The sequence below is a fragment of the Eurytemora carolleeae genome, unplaced genomic scaffold (genome assembly GCF_000591075.1).
Source record: "Eurytemora carolleeae unplaced genomic scaffold, Eaff_2.0 scaffold522, whole genome shotgun sequence".
Classification (NCBI taxonomy): Eukaryota; Metazoa; Arthropoda; class Copepoda; order Calanoida; family Temoridae; genus Eurytemora; species Eurytemora carolleeae.
In genome coordinates, this window is record NW_019396420.1 from 1 (window position 1) to 19,608 (window position 19,608).

General features: G+C 34.6%; 3 protein-coding genes across 3 annotated transcripts; 1 reads left to right on the forward strand and 2 right to left on the reverse strand.

Annotated features, from left to right (window-relative positions):
- Window positions 1-110: 110 nt before the first annotated feature.
- On the reverse strand, window positions 111-6,379 carry LOC111702968 (tRNA (uracil-5-)-methyltransferase homolog A). The gene is made up of 13 exons (XM_023474798.1): window positions 6,335-6,379; window positions 5,369-5,414; window positions 4,823-5,097; window positions 4,470-4,547; window positions 4,157-4,190; window positions 3,872-3,954; window positions 2,710-3,032; window positions 2,230-2,375; window positions 1,857-1,985; window positions 1,499-1,645; window positions 1,056-1,192; window positions 585-671; window positions 111-199 (listed from the first exon to the last, which is right to left on the reverse strand). The coding sequence occupies exons 1-13, from the start codon at window positions 6,352-6,354 to the stop codon at window positions 148-150; spliced, it is 1,557 nt and encodes a 518-aa protein (XP_023330566.1). The 5' UTR covers window positions 6,355-6,379; the 3' UTR covers window positions 111-147.
- On the forward strand, window positions 851-18,539 carry LOC111702961 (serine/arginine-rich splicing factor 7). Its single transcript, XM_023474789.1, has 2 exons — window positions 851-863; window positions 17,748-18,539. Exon 2 carries the CDS (start codon window positions 17,768-17,770, stop codon window positions 18,437-18,439), a length of 672 nt encoding a protein of 223 aa, XP_023330557.1. The 5' UTR covers window positions 851-863; window positions 17,748-17,767; the 3' UTR covers window positions 18,440-18,539.
- On the reverse strand, window positions 9,774-14,191 carry LOC111702960 (plasminogen activator inhibitor 1 RNA-binding protein). Its single transcript, XM_023474788.1, has 10 exons — window positions 13,789-14,191; window positions 13,200-13,485; window positions 12,813-12,891; window positions 12,635-12,727; window positions 11,916-12,019; window positions 11,091-11,178; window positions 10,250-10,558; window positions 10,102-10,173; window positions 9,900-9,940; window positions 9,774-9,808 (listed from the first exon to the last, which is right to left on the reverse strand). Exons 1-8 carry the CDS (start codon window positions 13,991-13,993, stop codon window positions 10,108-10,110), a joined length of 1,230 nt encoding a protein of 409 aa, XP_023330556.1. The 5' UTR covers window positions 13,994-14,191; the 3' UTR covers window positions 9,774-9,808; window positions 9,900-9,940; window positions 10,102-10,107.
- Window positions 18,540-19,608: the final 1,069 nt, after the last annotated feature.

The following is a 19,608-nucleotide window of genomic DNA, read 5'->3' on the forward strand; positions in this document are numbered from 1 at the left end:
CAGGATATAAATACCAGATGTCTAAATAATGTAGTTTAGCATCACAGGATATAAATACCAGACGTCTAAATAATGTGGTTTAGCATCACAGGATATATATATACCAGACGTCTAAATAAGGTGGTTTAGCATCACAGGATACATATACTAGACGTTTAAATAATCTGGTTTAGCATCACAGGATACATATACCAGACGTCTAAATAATGTGGTTTAGCATCACAGGATATAAATACCAGACGTATGAACACTGTGGTTAAGCATTACAAGTTTAATATACCAGACTTCTAAGTACTGTAGTTTAGCATCACAGGATATAAATACCAGACGTATGAACACTGTGGTTAAGCATTACAAGATAAATATACCAGACGTCTAAATAATGTAGTTTAGTATTACAGAATACATATAACATACGTCTAAATACTGTGGTTTAGCATTACAGGATAAATATACCAGACGTTTAAATACTGTGGTTTGGCATCAAAGGATACATAAACCAGACGTCTAAAATCTAGACTTTATTAATACTCAATTTGCAATTTAATAATTTACAATTAACCCTTGTAAGAACTAAAACCTACTTGATTGCAAGATTGTTTCTGATTGCACTCAGAGCTTTATGATGTAAACCTGCTCTGGGAGGATCGACTACTGCTACTACGTCAGAACTAGATGCACAAATATCATCTAGAATTTAATTTCTAAAATTAAAATTAAAATATTTGAGAACTCATTAAAATAATGATCTTGCAGTGACACGTTCAGAAATCTGATGCAGTATCAATGTACAATGCAGTGTACAATAATCAGATTTTAATGTTTTAATGGTAAAACACAGGAAAACTTATCTTGTAAAAGAGGTTGTTCACAAAAACTAGGCCGAACATCAATTTAATTTCTAGTACATTTAGTCGGTTGATTTGAAGAATATTAAAGAGAAAAAGAAAAGAACTATTGACACTAAAAGTCAGCCAGCTTTCTCAGAATCCCTTGCAGATAATTTTCTATAAAACCCCGGCAAAATAATCTCGTTTTTCTCATGATTTTTCTGCCTGTCAATATCTCTGAGTATTTCTCCCAGTATGTTTTCTGCTCGACCAGCGAAGAAAGAACAATTTTTGATTCCGTTTCTTTCAGCATTCTTCCGAGCATCTCTTACTGCTTCTGGAACCAATTCTACTCCGATAACCTAGAATAATTAGAGGAATTAATGAATAACGATAATTATTTGAATTAATTCCAAAGTACACTTTCGGACAAACTACCGAAGAAGTTTATAAAATGTTTATTTATAAAATCTGAAGGTACAAAAACACATCTCAGTTTTAAAATACAATTTTTATTTTGATGAAATTTTCTGCGAAATGAAAACAAATTTGGATTATTTATCTCTGAATTAAAACTTTTGGAAGAGTAAATTCAATTTCGGGTGCACGCATATTAAGGGGGTGAGGGGGAAGATCTACCCCAATCATATTCTGAATATCCTGGGGACCTGTTTGACCCTACTAGCTAGACAGAGTCCAATAGTTCCAGTTCCACAGCAAACATCAACCAGGGTTCCTTTATCTTGTAGTTCAGCTAGGTCTCCAACACAAGCATATAGTACTTCAGCAGCCTTACTGTTCACTTGAAAGAAGGCCTAAACATTAGATTTATATAGAGACTCGTAGAGTTCAATCCATCAATTTAAATGCAAAATATTTGATCAATCAATAAACCATGCATAAATTAAATAATCAAACTGTAGTTCATTATTACAATAAACATTACAGCGTGTTGTACAGGATTACAAGGTATGTACACTAAGTTGTACAGGATATGTACAGTGTGTTATACAGGATATGTAAAGCGTGTTGTAATTTCTTAGCCGGAGCTAAATGCAGAAAGAGGTTTGTCACTTTACACAGTTTTCCAGCTCCCTCTGTGAAGAAGAGTTTTAAATCCGATCTTACTTGATCCAACTGAACCTTACTTAATCCCTGAAAACATTGAAAAAAAATTAAAACAAGTTCAATCTAATTTTTACTTCTAGAAAATTGGAAATGTGAGGGAATGATGAGTTTTGCTAATGAGACTTCAATTTCCTTTGAAGCCGTTAATTGGTTAAAATATAAATATACTAGAAAGGTTGAAAAGAGGGGAGGGGGAACTGAGTTAGAATATTTCAGATAAATATATAAACCCTGTCAGTGTCAGGAGTGTTTATCTTTCAAAATTACCGGCCAACCATCTAGGGAAGGGAGATAGTATACCTGAAACCTGAACAAACTGTTCAACCAGAATTCCAATTTTTATCATTTGTGGGGAAATGTGTGGAAGAGTTTGTTCAGCAGAAGATAAACTAGCCAGACTTACAACCTCTACTGAACCTGAACAGAACATCTTGTATTAAAATATAAAGGGATTAATTACTAATATCACTATAAATATCTGGATACATAGACCTTAAACCTTCACTACGTATAAACATTTTGCATCGAAACAAAAACTATTTAAATTGACTAGAAGTATAACATAAAACAAATATACAATACTCAATAAAACCTCTACTATGCCTGAACAAATTGTTTTGAAACATACCTTAACTTTTTATATAATATATATTTTTTGCAAAGGTAATCAAATCTATCTACATAATTGTATTTATGGTAAACTGTACACAGTTCTTCACTTTACTTTATTCTTAATAAATTAATATCTAACCTTGTTTATAAGAAGCAAGACGAAACCCAACTGATATTGTAGGTTTGGTCTCAGGTATGTCTAGTTTCTCTTCCTCCTTCGTGTCTGTAACATTACTCTTAGGTTCTGTGTTCATGTATCCAATAGAAAATTCACACTTGTTCCTGTATCCCTGGGTTACCGGAGATCTTAGAAACTCCTGAATAGGAGCAACAACTCCGTGCTTTGTTATACTGGTTCGTACAAACTCTGTTAAACCTGGATTGCATTTAGACATCTCAGCTCCCAACCGTTTAACCACAGTAACAACCTCCTCCAGCTTCTTCGCTAACTGGTCATCATAACTAAGAAACTCTATTTTTAATTAATTGTCCCGAGCTGAAAACTTAAGAATTGTGGATATCGAGTTCAATGCTTGACCTTCTATTTTTATTTTTCTCGTAATTAATTTAGTCTTTAGTTTGTATCCTGGAAGGTTTATAAAATTTAACCAATCAGCGTATTGATTGGAGAATCCGAACAGCCAATCAGATTGCTGAGGAATAAAATTTGCGCGCGAAATCAATATGAGGGAACTTTTATCATTCGCATTCCAGCAGGGATATCCAACAGAGAGGATTAACAATAATATCAAAAGTTTCCACAGTGGATGATTAAGCAATCAAGATTAAAGGTATCCAAGTTTTCAGCTCAGAGGTCGGAACTTGTTTATTGTTGATCATTTTAGAAAGAACTAATCCGTATCTTTTGTCGTCCGATTGATTAAGTAAATTCCACTAAACATCTCTGTCTGAGAAGTCTGAGGTTGAAGTCCGATTGATTAAGTAAATTCCACTAAACAACTCTGTCTGAGAAGTCTGAGTTTGTAGATCAGCATAACTTCAAACAAAAGTTCCGACCCCTAAACGTGTCTCAACTAGACGATTATAGTTGGTGGAACACAAAGTTTTGATAAATCTTAAATCTGTCTAATCATTTCCGATTCTGCCAGAACCCCGATAAAGGAAAAGCTAATTAAGCAAAGAAATTAGATAATATTGGAATCAATGCTTTTCTCTGGAAACTTTTAACCAAAAAAGTCATTGATTTTCCCTTGAAAAGGAGGGGGAAGAAAAATGATTTTTTTAAATATACACCCCTGCGCAAAACTGTTAAACATTTAAAATAAATAGGTTTATTTTTCCTGAGTTTAGCGAAGGGACAGAGTGCCTCTTGTATTCTCTCTTCTAGAGGTCTATCATCAGCCATCTCACGAGGTTGTTGGGTCTAACAAACATTCAAAAAACAATTATCAGAAGAGAACATTTTTTTAGGAGTCGCACTCAATCCAAGAACAAGGCCCCTTCATAACTTCACTAAGTTATGAAATCTTCAAAAATTTTCAAAATGTTAATTTTTTCTGGAAAATAAATATAAAATGAAAGATAAGATAAAAAAGAAAAATGAAGGTTAAGATGTCCTTAATTACCTTTTGTTTGTATGGATCTGCTGCAGCCTTTGCACTAAAATATATATGTATTTGATTTTAGATTTTAAAGAAATCAATTAAGTTTACATCACAGAATATTAAATTTTAATTTATTGAAGTAAAAGTTTAACAAAATTTCACTTCAATCTTGTTTTTCATTTTTTCTTTAAAAAAATAAGATAAAGTTGTAAATCGGGCATGCAACTTTTTAATACCACTTTGAATTACGCCAACAGTCTCTTTAAGCCATTTTTTGGTATTTTAACATGGAATAATTATTTTCTTTTAAAGTTCAAATTAGGCGAATTTTCACCTGACAGCCTTGAGCTTGTTCCCCTTGAACATGAACCCGTCCAGGACCAGCAGAGCCTTCTCCTTGTCCTCTTCATTCCTGAATACATCATGTAAAATACTTCTCCTTATCCTCGTCATTCCTGAATACATCATGTTAAATACTTCTCCTTGTCCTCTTCATTCCTAAAGTCAATATATTACAGTAAAATGATTTTATGACAACCCCCGGTAAAATCCAGATTGAAACCCAATTTTTAAAGTCTTTGAAAAGAGCTTCGATACAAAATAAGTAGTGTGCTAATTAACCCCTGTTAATTCTTAAAATATCAAGTGTTATGTCCTAAAATATTAGATCCAAAAGATCTTATCTACCTGAAGCAGACAAACATATAACTAGATCCACAGGGTTTAAGCTTGTGTGCATTTAGCTTGAGCTTATTATTCACAAGTTTTTTCATCTGGCCCATACCAAAATATTTTGGAAGGTTTTGTAATTCAATTTTGTAATTTTCGGAACTAAAATCTCGTCCGGACGCATCAGGACTAGTTGCCTCGGTATCCATCTGGTCTTCCGTATCACCTCCTCCGTTCTTCTCCACTCCGGTCTTCTCTTCTCCGTTCTTCTCGTCTCCGTTCTTCTCTTCATCCTTCATAAAATTTTACATTACTAAAAACAATATTAAAACTTATAACAAAGTAAACATAAAAATGGATAAGATTCTAAAAGAGGGTTTATATTTAAAAATGAGTTTAAAAGTATAACGAGGAATACTTGTAATTTTGTTTACTGGTGAATGTAAATTATTTATAATGTAGATGTATATTGTATATATAATGTATATTGTATATATGTTAAAATCTTGTAAAACTTGAGTAATCGACTATCTAAATAAAATTTTAAAGAGTAAGTATAAATACTTTAATATCGGGGCGGTCAACGTCTGTCTCTACTTCCATCTTTAATCTAATAAATAACAATTAATTAACACAATATCGATAGAAAAATGGCCTGTAAAAATATGTCTTTGGGGTCTAGATAAACTGGTCCCCCGGTTTAAGCAAGATTTAAAGTAATCCTTACACAAACTAACACAAACGGATAATTTCCTAATGTAAACTTATAAGCCCCCCCCTCGAATCATTTGATGGATCTCATTTGTTAATTGGCTCCAACAAAATCTAACCTGACCATGAGGTAATTTGTTTAAATTTTGGATTATGTCAAAATCGATGTCATGTACAAAATAGTTAGGGCGAGGGGGGAGGGAGGGCCCGGGGGAATCCAAAACGTGTTCTCTAGGACAGACCCATCATACGAACCTAGGTACAGGGTTACCCGTACAAAAGAAGGAACTGTAAAAACGACACGAAGACCTGAAACTCTTAGAAAATGACGATCCTAAGGTTAAATTAGGTCTTTTTTCTTAAATTTAGTTTTTAAGCGGATTTTTTATTGATTTTCGTACGAAAGAATCGAATTACAGTAACAAGGGGTACATTCCAAGAGAACGATATTTGGACCCCCCCCCCAGCCTCCCACCCCCTCCTATCAATTTTGTACATGGCCATTTATTTTTCAGCAAATTTATTATTATTTATTTTTTTGTTATTTAGGGAGGAACTGCCCTATGGGTACACCANGGGGGGGGGCCTGGGGGGGTCCAAAAATCGTTCACTAGGACAGACCCTAACAAGGAATCATGAATTTAAATTCCGTACAGTCTTATCTGAGCTGAATGAAGTCTCATTCTTTCACACTATTTGTGAAAAGATTCTCTTAGATTTATAAGAAGAAAAACATTAAACTAATCCACCACCCTTGAAACGTGTAGTGCGTATCATTAACAAACTCAATAAGAACATTTAGAAACGTTTTGATTGCACCTTTTATTTTTCTGTTTCATAATAGCGAGCGGTGCTGAAGAGCGAATGCCGCAAAACTATCCGGAATTTGAACAGAGATATTCAGAAAACATGAAAAAGTTGAATAATAGCTTAATATTTGAGTTATAAAATTTTAGAAGGATATTTTGGTTTAAAAGTTACCGCCCCCCCCCCGCCAAGGCTTTTTGCGAAGCCAAAAATTTTCGGTCGTCTTTTTTCTACAAAATCGAAAATGTTCTTAAAAATAAGTTACGCAAAGTTCTTATCTGATAGATAGATAGTTCTTACGAGAGACATCTAGCGACCAAACTATCGTCCCCCAAAGTACGTGAACAACACGACCACTGTTTAAACATTATTATGGAGAGAACGGGCTCAAATGTCTGAGTAAACATTAACCATACAGGGTTACCCACAAAAAATGAGACTTTAATGACGACATGAAACTCAATAATTTTTGAAGATCTGCAGGTTGATTTTATCTACATCCTTTAAATTATGGCCTTAAAGATATGTGCTAATAAATTGTAGATTTGTCGAAGATTACTAACATTCCTCCAGCTTCCTGTTTTCTCCAATATTCTTCCAACTCCCTGTATTCTCCAATATTCCTCCAACTCCCTGTATTCTCCAATATTCCTCCAACTCCCTGTATTCTCCAATATTCCTCCAACTCTCTGTATCTTCCAATATTCTTCCAACTCCCTGTATTCTCCAATATTCTTCCAACTCCCTGTATCTTCCAATATTCTTCAAACTCCCTGAATTCTCCAATATTCCTCCAACTCTCTGTATCTTCCAATATTCCTCCAACTCTCTGTATTCTCCAATATTCTTCCAACTCCCTGTATTCTCCAATATTCCTCCAACTCTCTGTATCTTCCAATATTCCTCCAACTCTCTGTATTCTCCAATATTCTTCCAACTCCCTGTATTCTCCAATATTCCTCCAACTCTCTGTATCTTCCAATATTCTTCAAACTTTATGTTTTCTCAAATATTCTTCCAGCAGTGACGTACATAGGGGGGGCAGTAGTCCTCTTCCCCCCCTGGGAGTTCCAGGGGGGGCCCTGCCACCCCCCTGGAAAATACAAAATTTAAAGGAAACAAATTTAAAGAGTAACACCTGACAATAAAGACTAAGGATTTGTCTAAATTCACTTCTTAACACAAAATTTTAAGATACTTTAAACTAAAACTTTTGCAAAAAAGAGACCTCGACATATTAGATGCTTATAACATGATGGAAGATGTAATAAAGGTATTCTATTTTCTATTTTTCTATTTTTTCTTACAGTCAATTAATAAAGGAATTGTGTCTTTGGCACAAACTCAAATATTTGAATCTTGGGAACCTGATGTTGTAAACCTTCGATATTTCAAATTCAGAAGATTGGATCTAACAGAATTCATAGTTTGAAATATAAGGTCACAACATTTGGTTCCAAAGATATAGTGATTAGAAAATCAGAGTTTGTGGCATAGACTCAATTCCTTTATAATTCCATAAAGAGATATTAAGCGTAATTTCAAGTTCCCCTTTATGCAATGATGACAATAAGATTGAATGAAGGAAAGAGAAGTTTTAGCCTTCTAAAGAGAATACTTCATTACACAAGATGTACTATGACGGAGAGCAGACTTAACGATCTTGCACTTATGGCTCACTGTCTGAGAAAATCATTGAAAATGTTTGTGCAAGCAAATCCAAGAAAATTGAAGCTTTATAGAGTTGGTGAATATGTAGATGGAGTAAATTCTATCTAAATATTTCAGAAGAAATTTCGTTTATTATTGAAAATATGAATTTTTAATGATGCTGTGATTTTTGATTTAGTTAGCTGTGATGGAGTTAAGTGATACATTTATAAATTTATAAAGTTAGTTTTTCGAGCAAAGGAATAAATTTTAGACTCTATAAGGTTAGTAACACCCAAAAATGTAATCTTTTTGGTGTTAATTGACTTTTTGCACAAAACAATTCCAAGGGGGGGCAAAAAAAAATTTCCCCCCCCTGGCTAAAATCCTGTGTACGCGCCTGTCTTCCAGCTTCCTGTTTTCTTCAATATTCCTTCAACTCTCTGTTTTCTCTAATCCCAGGAAACATTTTTACCGACTTTATGTACCGATGGCAAAGTTAGCGGGTAAGTAATGACCAATTTCTTAGACGTTCTACCATAGGTAGAACCATAGTCACACTATGGTTACGCTTTACCAGAGCAGTGTAGATAGATAGATACGGCCTATAGTTGTACCTATGGTAACATGAATAAGAAATTGGCCTTAATTCTGGACTTAATGTTCGCCATCGGTTTGTCGGAGGAGCCGAAGACTAAACGTTTGCAGGGATATTCCTCCAACTCACTGTACTCTCCAATATTCCTTAGACTCCCTGTATTCTCTAATATTCCTTCAACTCCCTATATTCATTCCTTAAGCTCCCTTTATTCTCCAATATTCATCAAGCTCCGTGTTCTCCAGTATTCCTCTTACTCCCTGTATTCTCCATTATTGCTCCGACGTCCTGTTCTCTCCGATATTCCTCCATCTCTCTGTATTTTCCAACATTCTTTAAACTTAGTGTATTCTCCAAAATTCCTCCATATGTTCTCCAATATTCCTCCAACTCAATGTATTCCCCGATATACCTTGTACTCCCTTTATTCCCCAATATTCCTTAAACTCTTCGCTATAATTACACGCATCGTGTTATGTGAAGACTTGGTGTTCCAGATTAAAAAAGGAAAAATTCTATATAAACCATTTTATCTGGTAAATTGATAAAAATCCACAAAACTAAAATTCGTTGAGATATATTTTATACAACTTACCAAACATTTCGTGAATGATTTTAATCTTCAATGTTCTGTATTTTTATTATCACACATGTATTTTTCCCAAGCTCAGCGTAGATAATTGAGAAATAATTCTATTAGTGAAGGATTGATCTTTAAAAAAAGACAATTACAGGAAACGTTGCAGAAAACGAAGAACCAATTATGTTTTTTATTCTTTTTTGAACGGGTAACCCTGTATAATGTAAGAGAAGTGGATGCAAGCTTCCGATTCCGAACAAAAGGACAAATCAAATTTACCAGACATGAACCTCGCAACTACCAATCGGGTGCTCTCATTAATATTCTTTAGTTTTAAAAAGCAATGTTTTATTGACTACAGAATAATCGGGCTTTACAATAAAAACAATGCGATTAACAGAATTAATACTAAAGATGGAAAACAGGGTCTGATGGAACACAAGACCATGTTCTTCATCCCAGGTAGGATTGGATTAAAAGAAACCTTTTTGGATCCGTACAAAATATACATATAGTTCTGGATGAATCGCTTTCCACTTGATTTTCATGTTTAAGAGAAAAAAATACAATTTGTAGAAGAACATAAAATCTCCGAGGCAAGATGTTGATTAATTATGTTTTTCTTGAATATTCCACGATATAGGATCAGCAAACCGCTCTAAAATAAGAAGATATTTAAGATTTTCAGATGAATTGCGAACTAAAAAAATCTATTTTTGAAAAAAAAATGTTAAATCCTTTTCTCTTACCTGTATGCTTAAGAAAACTTGAAATTTTCTTGGTATTTTTCCTAGAAATACGCAAAATTAAATAGGTTTCTAATGTAATAGATATACAAGAGTATTAAATTATTATTTTCCTAATTGATCTTAAAGTTCATTTCAAGATTGTTGGAGATGTAATCACGAAAAAATACTTAAAATTTCTTGAAGTTTATTTGAGTTGAAATACCTGGGTTTATCCCAGGGCAGGGAACGCCTTCTGGTCGTCCAGGCTGAACTGCTGGCTTCCGCCACGTCCGCCCTTCAATAAATAAAATTAAAATAAATCAAAAATGTTTACGAGGAGTAATTAATAACTAATTGATAGTTAAACTTACCCTTCCTCCACGTCTTGGTGGTCCCTCTCCCTCACGAGGAGGTCCTCCACGGTTACCTCCACGACCACGGCCGCGGTCTCCTCGCTCAGCGCGGTCTCCGCGCTCAGCACGCTCTCCGCGCTCAGCACGGTCACCGCGATCACCACGGTATCCGCCGCGATCTTCACGGTCTCCACCTCTATCTCCACGGTCTCCGCCACGACCACGGCCTCTGCCGCGTCCTCCTCCACGCATAGCCTGCTGGTCAGCGAAATGGAAGTCTATGTCAAGCAGATGCTTCTGCCTGTTAGCGCGCTGAGGATACACATACTGAAAAAGTTTAATGAATTTATCCTAAACCAACAAGATCAAAAAATGTACGTACAAGTTTTATTAAAAGGTATAAGAAAGAAAATATTTTTAAAAATAAAGTTCGTCCTCCTATTGTTTGTGACGTTTATAAAAAGTTCAAATTTGTCAAGTGTGGTTGGTGAATTTAAGTGAATTAATTTGGCGGTCGCAAGAAATTGCTTTAAATATTTAAATCTTTAGTTTTCTTCTCAAATTTCAGCTTAAATTAATTAAGTTGTAAAAAAAAAGAAAAAAACTGGATTGATTCCGAAGAAAAACAAATATATTGTGCACGAACAGTGCGCTCTATCCATAAAATTTGATAACATTTGTTTTTGCTATTATAATAATTCATTACTCTTTACCAATCTAAAACATTTTTTGATTCAATATTGGCACCCTTGAAAACTCTGAATTAGCATATTTATCTCAGTTAAGAATGCCAAAATGCTTGGCCTAAATACCGCAGTTACATTTAATGTGTTAAGATTTGAGATAAGTTTCAACTTACGTTCTCCTCTTCCTCCTCCTCATCTTCCTGTCCTTCCTTCTCCTTCTTGTAGGCAGCCGCCTTCTTCCACTTGGGGTCGATATCAGATCTAGAAATTCAAGTTCCAATAAATATATAATAATGTAAGAGAAGAAGCCTTAGTTATCAATTAAATTGTGGAAGTTTATGTAACATTTATTTTCCTAATTCAAGTGCTAAAACTAACATTTACAGGGGGAATAGAGGATTTCTAATATCTCGCAAAAAATTTGTCTGTGAGGTCATCAATATCAGATATTTACGTTTTCTACCGATGGTTAAAAGTTTAAACATAAGTTTAGGCTTTAGAAGGCAAAAAAAAAGTTACTGTTTTAATTATGACAGTTTATGTTAAATCAGCGAGTTTTGTAACAAAAAGAGAAATTCAAAAAATATCGATTAAGGAACAATTTGTGTTGACGAAATTGAATTTTAGAGTAACATGCGTTTCTTTATTTGTTGATCGTTTTCCCATAATTTATTAGTTTCCTTTAAAAATTAGGTAGTAATATCTACATAGCAATTAGCTCGCTCGTAAACAAAACAATGATGAGTTATTCTGCTTCTTAACCTTTGTATTTTTTTATTGATAAAATTCTTCAATTTTATGTAATGTTAAAATGTTCTGAGGTAACTATTATTTGAAACTTTAATACTTCAAAGTTCAAAATCTCAATTTTGCATCCGAATTCCGCGTACGTTCCACAATAGACTAAAATACAAGTCGTAATCATACATTAAGTTGCTATTTAACAATAGCATAAACGTTGCTATCAAAATGTCCGTCTTAAATTAAAAAAAACTTACCCCTCTCCGGCCTTTCTTAGATTAAATTTAGGCTGCTCAGCTTTGGTTTGAAGAGCTTTCCATTCATCCAGAGTGAGTTCCTTAACCTCCTCCTCCTTGGGACCCTAAATAGAAATCAGCATTTTAAACTATGTTCGTGTAATTCAGACTTAACATCCCTGAAATAAGTGTATACTCCTCTCACATAAATATAAACAGTTCTGGATATAGAATGTGTATTTAATAATTAATATTTCTTAATAAAATCGGAATTTTAATTTGGATGTGTACATTTTAAACCAAATGTAGATTAGAATAACAAAATTAAACTCGCTACGCAAATCGTTGAACAAGTTTTGCATTATTATTTCTTAATGAAGACTGAAGCTTTAATAAGATTAAAACAGATTTTTTGTTATCGAGGCGCAACTTTGATGCTAAACCATGATATTAAATCAGATCAAATGGAGTACCCAAGATTATCACCCTACAGCGATACCCAAAACACTCAGGAATAGTACGACGACTTTTAGAACTTCGTTTTAACTTTAAAAAGTTCAATGACCATGAAACACAGCAATTGTGCAGTGTAAACAGACCAATTTCACAAAATAAGTTATTTGGTAAAACTTTTTTCTTTGCAAAACCATCAAATACACTTAATTATTGCTATAATGTCGTCTTACTATTCCATAGTTTTCTGGTTTTCACTGTTCTTACAGATGAACTATTTTTTTTACCTCATCTTCTCCGTCATCTCTCTTCTCCTCGTTCTCATCAGCAGGGGCTCCTCCCTCCTCAACAGAGGTGTTAAGAGTACCCTCCTCAGATTCCTAGTAACAACATAAAAATATTTGAACCGATTTTAGATAAATAAATCCGAAAATAAATTAATAATAAAATTGAAATTAACCCTACCTTGGCCTTAATATCATCCTCAATAGTTCCCCAGTTTCCTTTTCCGCTTCCTCCTTTCTTCTCTTCAGCCTTGATTCCCCTGGGGAGAATTAGATTTCTATATTTACAAGATGCGCCAACAATCCGACAATCGACATTGAGATTTAATTAGTTTTTAATTTGGTGCAGTTCATTAATTCAGTCATGAATTTCAGGCACATAAAATTTTAGACCCATAAGAAAAATGGTTTAAAAAATTGAAAAGATTAATGTTACTTTAATCGTATTCAGAGAGGGCTTTAAGTTCTCATTCGGCCCCCCAAAAAAAATAAAAACGTGATTGTACACATCTTTGAATTTATCAAATTTCGCTTCGAATGATTCGAATGTAATAGAAAATTGACTTACGTTCTGGAGTCACCGGACTTGCGTTCGTACTCACGCTTTCCACCACGCCCAGGTCCATCACGTCCACGCGGTGCTCCGTCTCCTCTTCCTCGTCCCATTCCACGTCCTCCACGTGGTCCGCCACCACCACGTCCACGTCCTCGGTTCTCATCGTCGACATCTCTCCTGGGTCCTCCTTCCTGGTTTATCCGGTTGTTGCGCTCCTCTCTGGGTCCCTCCTGCGCTCTCCTGGCGTCCAGGACGCGCTTACCCTCATATCTCTGGTTGTTTCTCTGGTTTTCCTTATCTACAACAAAAATAATGAATTTTTAGAACTGTCACATATCCAAGTGTTAGATTATCACTATATAAATCTGCTGAGAAAAGAAAAATCGATCATTATTACTGTGACCACTAAAACGCACTTGGTTTAGAAATATTTTTTTTAACTTCAGAATAAAATAAATAGCTCAACTGCTGTAAACAAAACAAAAAAACTTATTGAAATTGTTAAAATGAAAACTTAAGTCTAATACAGGGGGTTTAACAAATCATCGCAAACGATATTATTCAGCTGACAAACAAATCATTTATACTTAACATTAATTACCTGAGTTATCATTTTCCTTCTTGGCTGGCTCCTTCTTTGCAACAGCTTTAGGGGCAACCTTGGCAGCAGGCTTCACTCCCTCAACCTTCTTCACCTTGTTCTTGTCGGTCTCCGCCTCCTTTAAGATGTCAAGGGGGTCCCTCTCATCGTCATCGATGAACATAGCATAGCGATTAGTGATACCTATACCGTAGGCATTCTCCATTGTGACAGTAAGTTAATTTAATCCCCAAATCACGGGGATGTTAGTGGATTTCGGAAAATATTTGGTTGCAGAAAGCGATTAAACAGAATTCATGGATCTCGCACGAGGATACTGATAGAATAGATGGCGCGTCGAGCGGTGGACACAAATAGTAACACAGAAACGTAGTTGAGAAAGCCTGGTTTCTGAAAAAAAATATTTTATTTTCCATAGAACAACTGAATTTAAGTTTTATTGAATTAGATTTAAGAAAATTAATTTGATAAAATTTGGAAAGAATATATAACACTTGTCGATAGTCGGACCGGTCGATGGCTCCCGCCATTTTAGAATAAAGAACTTCTAGCATGCGGCAAAACTGCTGCAGTTTTAATGTTTTATTTTGGTTTTGTTGCGTAATAAATAGTCCAGCATTTTCAATTTTCAATTACTGTATTGAACTACAAACATTAATATTCAATCAAAATGTTTCGTATTTCTTTTTTAAATCTTACTGAATATATATTTGGACACAAGTAATTTGGAGATAAAGTCTATGCCCAGATAACATTCGATCTCCACCGAGGGAGGGAGTCCAGAGTTCCTCAAATAGTAATCACCGCCACCCAAGCGCGCTCCTCAATTGGAAATCTCCACCACCTCAAATAGTAATCAGCCCAAAAAGCATAAAATTAAATCGTTTATTTCTTAGAAATAAGACCATATTGACCTCTTTTAATGGCCCTATGGTGTACAGTATTGTTAAAGCTTTCTTTAATGCTCCTTAGTTTCGAAAATAAATCAATAAATATGCCACACTAAATGCTAGAAATGTATTACGTTTTTTAGTTTCAAGTTTCGCTTTAAGAATGTTTGCAGCATTTTCCTCTGAATGTTGTTTTAAACTCCTTATATAGAGAAGAAACTTTAACCCATTATTAGTGGACTAAATACTTCATTTTCAGTAGTTGGTGTAATGAGACTAATTTTTTAAAATGTTATGTTCTTTCTATGCATATAATTAGTTTTGTTGTAGATTTTGAACTCGAGTAGGCGAATACAAAATCTAAACACTGTAAAGGTTTTTTGAAGTATCTTTTAAATGGAGATTGATATTACTTTGGGCGTGATGAGATAATTTTTAGTAAGTTTTAAGTCCTTTCTATGCATATAATTAGTTTTGTTGTAGATGTTGAACTCGAGTTGGCGAATACAAAAATCTAAACACTGTAAAGGTTTTTAGAAAATATCTTTTAAATGGAGATTGATATTACTTTGGGCGCAATGAGATAATTTTTAGTAAACAGGCAGCCTGACCTTTTTTGTATCTTGACGCCAATCATGAAATGCAGTCATTAAAGTGGCGAATTGGATCTAAGATTCGGCTAAAATGAACTGTTCCTTGATTCTCAGTTTTTGTTGACCAAACAAATCTGAAAATAATTTGAAAATTTAGTTTAAGTCAATACAGATGCCATATAACCCCGATAGATGTCGAAAATTGTGTTAAAAGTGCATGCCATTAAATTCAAATCACAGAAAACAAAATTTTACGGTGATTACTAATTGAGGTGGTGGAGATTACCAATTGAGGAGGGCACTTGCCGCAAAACAGATTTGGGTGGCGGTGCTTACTATTTGAGGAACTCTGGACTCCCTCCCTCCTCCACCATGATTTGGTATTTTTTGTATATGGCGAAGATTTGGAGAAGAAACTTCATGGGATATTTTATAGCCATGCCATCAAAGCTCCACCTTGTTTCTGACAGAGAAGATTTTGTAGGACTTTGATTATTTTGTATCTATATGGTCAGAGATTTGCCTTTTTTCTGATAGCAGGAATTTTGTCGGACAATAATGTCATCAAAATAATGTCAGACATTTTGATATTGTGTCCCTCGTCAACAAATATAAGTGAACCTATTCAGTTTTGCTTAAACTGTTGACGAATGAGGTTCATATGTGTGCTCACAGAGTGGTTTTATTGTGAAAAACAAGCATCTTTTACTCAATACACGGAGCACTTTCCTAAAGAACTTCCTTACTGCATATCTGTAACTTATATTCTAGATTGTATTTTCTGATAGATCTCCTTTGTCGTAGGCAGGTGTGATAGCGGAGTAAATACAAACCACCATAGTATATATTCTACATATCTCTGCTGTAGAAACTCTGTTGTAGGTGCAAGGGTGGAGTAATTACGTACCTCCAAAGTAAATACTCCTTATATCTTCGCTGTAGTTCCTTTGTTGTAGGTGTGACAGTGAAGTGATTTATATACTGCCAAGTATATACTCCATGTTTTTGCTGTTGTATACATGAAAGAGGAGATCAAATTAACTAAATCAAACATTTTAACTGGTAATTTTTTATCAACCGGCACAGCTGCAGTACACTTCAACAGAGGAGCCTCGTGTGAATCCAACCTTGGAGCCATGTGAATCCAACCCAGGAGCCTGTTGTGAATCCAACCAAGGAGCCTGTTGTGAATCCAACCAAACAGGGGCGGATCCAGCTTTTTAAAAAGGGGGGGTCAAAGTCTGAATAAAATTGGGTATAGTACCAAGCAAAACGTAGTGAGTAAGTTTTATAAAGAAATAAGCATTAAAAGTGAGTATTTTAAGTGCTCAAAACAGAAAATTACTCTTATAGTATGTAAAAATATTGCTACCTTAGTGCTGCACTTACTATTTTTTCACTCATATATATTACTCTATAAAAAATATATTTCCATTTCCATTGGCATTACATAATTTCTTATTACAATTTTACACATTGTTTAAGGGTGTTTTTTCATGTGACTAATTAAGTTATTTTACAATGAAATTTTTGACAAATTTGACTGAGTATTGCATCTTGAAATATCACAAAGTCTAATGATTATTCAATTACTGACTCATAATACTAAATCCATCTTAAAATCAATCATTAACCAACTTTGTGATATTTCAAGATGCAATACTCAGTCAAATTTGTCAAAAACAGTTTAAGAATTCAACACACAAAATATTAATCTTAAGTATAATTGAAAAAATGGTTTGAGTTGTACTTTTTTGCATGACACAACTGGATTTTTTAGAATTACACTTTAAAGGCCCTAAATATATCATTTAAAAAAGTAGTTTTGCCTGGAAGAGTCAAATGCGGTGGTACGGAAAGGGAAATAGTGGTGGCTCATGGCTGCTTGAAGAGAAAAAAGCTAATATGTGGCACGGAAGGGGAAATAGTGGTGGCTCATGGCCGCCTGCCTTCCCCTGTTCCCAGGACCTACATCAGACATAATTGCTGCTTCGTTGAAGCCAAATCGCACGATTAATAAATCCTGCCAGGTGGATTTAAGGCTAGATTATCTACCCTACTTTTTCATTAGAGGTACATATACTAGGACGGATCCGGTTTTCAGGTTGTTGCAAGTTTTATCATCAAGGGTACATTTAATTTCTGTTCTGATCCCAATTGGGATTGGATGTTAATATCAGTAATCAAGATAAGAGATAAATTATGTTATACAGAAAAATAGACACTGTTCTTCAACTTGATGTAATGCTTCCAATTGTTTACAATAACAACATGATTAATTTCTACCCCTAATATCAATCAATCAACATTAGGGATAGTATAGGAGGGAATTTTATGCACCCCTGTTGATAATTAATATTTATCAAATAGACAAAGATGCCCAATTAACTGGAATTTGTCAAATTAAAACCGTATCGGCTGGTATTTAAAACTTCTGTTCTGGTTTGAATATCTGTCAGAACAATCTTTATTTCAGAGAATTGATTTAATCTTAAGATGGGGTCTTCACGGAGCAGAAGTCGCTCAAGGAGTGCTGAAGGTAAGAAAAGCCGGTCACGCAGCAGATCATCCAGGTCAAGGTCACGATCTAGGTCCAGATCCAGGAACCGAAGGCGCAGCCGATCCTACAGCAGATCCCAGTCCCCAGATCTGGATGGTCACCGACTCCATGTTGCAGATTTAGACAGCAGATCGGAGAAACGGGAACTAGAGAAAGTTTTCTCAAAATACGGTCCTTTGATAGAAGTATGGCTGGCTAAATCTACCCCTTGCTTTGCATTTGTTGTTTTCAAGCATAAGGATGATGCATATGATGCTTGCAGAGCTACAGATGGAGAGGAGATGTGTGGGAGAAGAGTTCGTGTGACCGTTGCTCGGCCACGAACAAAGGGACGTGGCCGACGAGGATTTGATCCTAGCATGCGGTGCTATCAATGCGGGGAGAAGGGTCATTTTTCGAGGGATTGCACCGACTTCAAGTATGGATACAGGAGACCCCCTAGTCCTAGGAGAGGTGGACGGGCCAGGACCAGGTCTAGAAGCAGATCTAGATCTAGATCTCGCAGGAGAAGTCGTTCTACGAGAAGGAGATCCGTATCACGGAGAAGGAGATCCGTCTCACGAAGCAGAAGTAGGAGTAGACGACGTCGCTCTAGGAGTCGGTCATAATTAGCTGAAAAAGAGTCGAGAGCTTAAAGAGACGAATTTTCACGTTTCGTGCATTAATTAAACGCATTGTATAAAGATTTAAATTATATGTTGTATTGATTTTTTTAATTTCATAATTTTAGCTTACTTATTGATTTTCAAGAATTTGATTTGCTTTTCTAACGAACCACATTCTTCTGCTATGTTTCCACTGCTTATTTTTTAAGTGCATTTGTTTTGAAAAAGAAATAATCTCACAAATATTTTATTGTGCAATTTTTCGGATATTTCCTTAAAAATATAAGCTTGGAAAGGGGGGAAAATCGTTTTCTATTTGAACATCTGAAGTGATAAGGACTTTCTGGAATTTAAGTCTATCACATGAAATGAGATATTATAGAGTTTTTCGTCTCAATTTCAAATGTGGGTATATTTAATTAATTATTAATGTATGTTTTCACTCTTCAATTGCTTTTTTTTACAATAATAATCTGGTCGTTGTCCATGTTCCCTAGTTATTTTTTAATTTTATTTGATTCTTCCAATTTCAATTTTCCCCTTGGTGTCCAATTATAATCAATCTAAAAAAATATTCTTATCCTTACGATTTCGATATAATTTGTTTTATTAATGTATATTCTTAACACGTGCTTATGGGCATTTTGAATTTAATAATATTGATCAAGTCCATTTGATTAATGATCACATATTAAACTCTGTTTATAAAATTTGTTTGGTTATTTACAATACAAATATATATTATTATATTTTAATGTTTTTCTTGAAATATAACCAATTTGTTTTAACTAGATTTTAATTTTAGTTTGTGAATTGCCCATTGGGGCTGGAATTGGTTAAAACTCATCATTGGTTGCAATGTAGTGGCTGGATTTGTCTGTTAAAGACTGGATTGCGATGAAAAGTAAAAGTGGGCCCAATGGGGCTCAATTTTGAATAGGTAACAACCTTACAAATCCCGACAAGATGTCTTGTTCTTAATCATTTTTGGAATTTTTACCTGCTAGTAGTTTTCGAATTTGGTTTTAATTAGATTAAAGGGACAATCAAATTTGAAATTGTGTAAGAGGGGGAAATAAACACTAAAATGATCAAGCAAATTAAACCCTAAATGTTTTAAGAAAAAAATTATTTTAAAATTCTAGTTTGAGAATACCGGATATCGAGGTTTA

Coding starts and splice junctions, on each gene's coding strand:
- LOC111702968 (XM_023474798.1), bottom strand. CDS start 6,354: ATGAAACAGAAAAATAAAAG. Junction 5,098..5,368: donor TTGACCGCCCCGATATTAAA/GTATTTATACTT, acceptor AATTTTATGAAG/GATGAAGAGAAGAACGGAGA. Junction 1,193..1,498: donor TAGCTAGTAGGGTCAAACAG/GTCCCCAGGATA, acceptor TAATTATTCTAG/GTTATCGGAGTAGAATTGGT.
- LOC111702960 (XM_023474788.1), bottom strand. CDS start 13,993: ATGGAGAATGCCTACGGTATAGGTATCACTAATCGCTATGCTATGTTC. Junction 11,179..11,915: donor CTAAGAAAGGCCGGAGAGGG/GTAAGTTTTTTT, acceptor TTGAATTTCTAG/ATCTGATATCGACCCCAAGT. Junction 10,559..11,090: donor AGGAGGAGGAAGAGGAGAAC/GTAAGTTGAAAC, acceptor AAACTTTTTCAG/TATGTGTATCCTCAGCGCGC.
- LOC111702961 (XM_023474789.1), top strand. CDS start 17,768: ATGGGGTCTTCACGGAGCAGAAGTCGCTCAAGGAGTGCTGAAGGTAAG.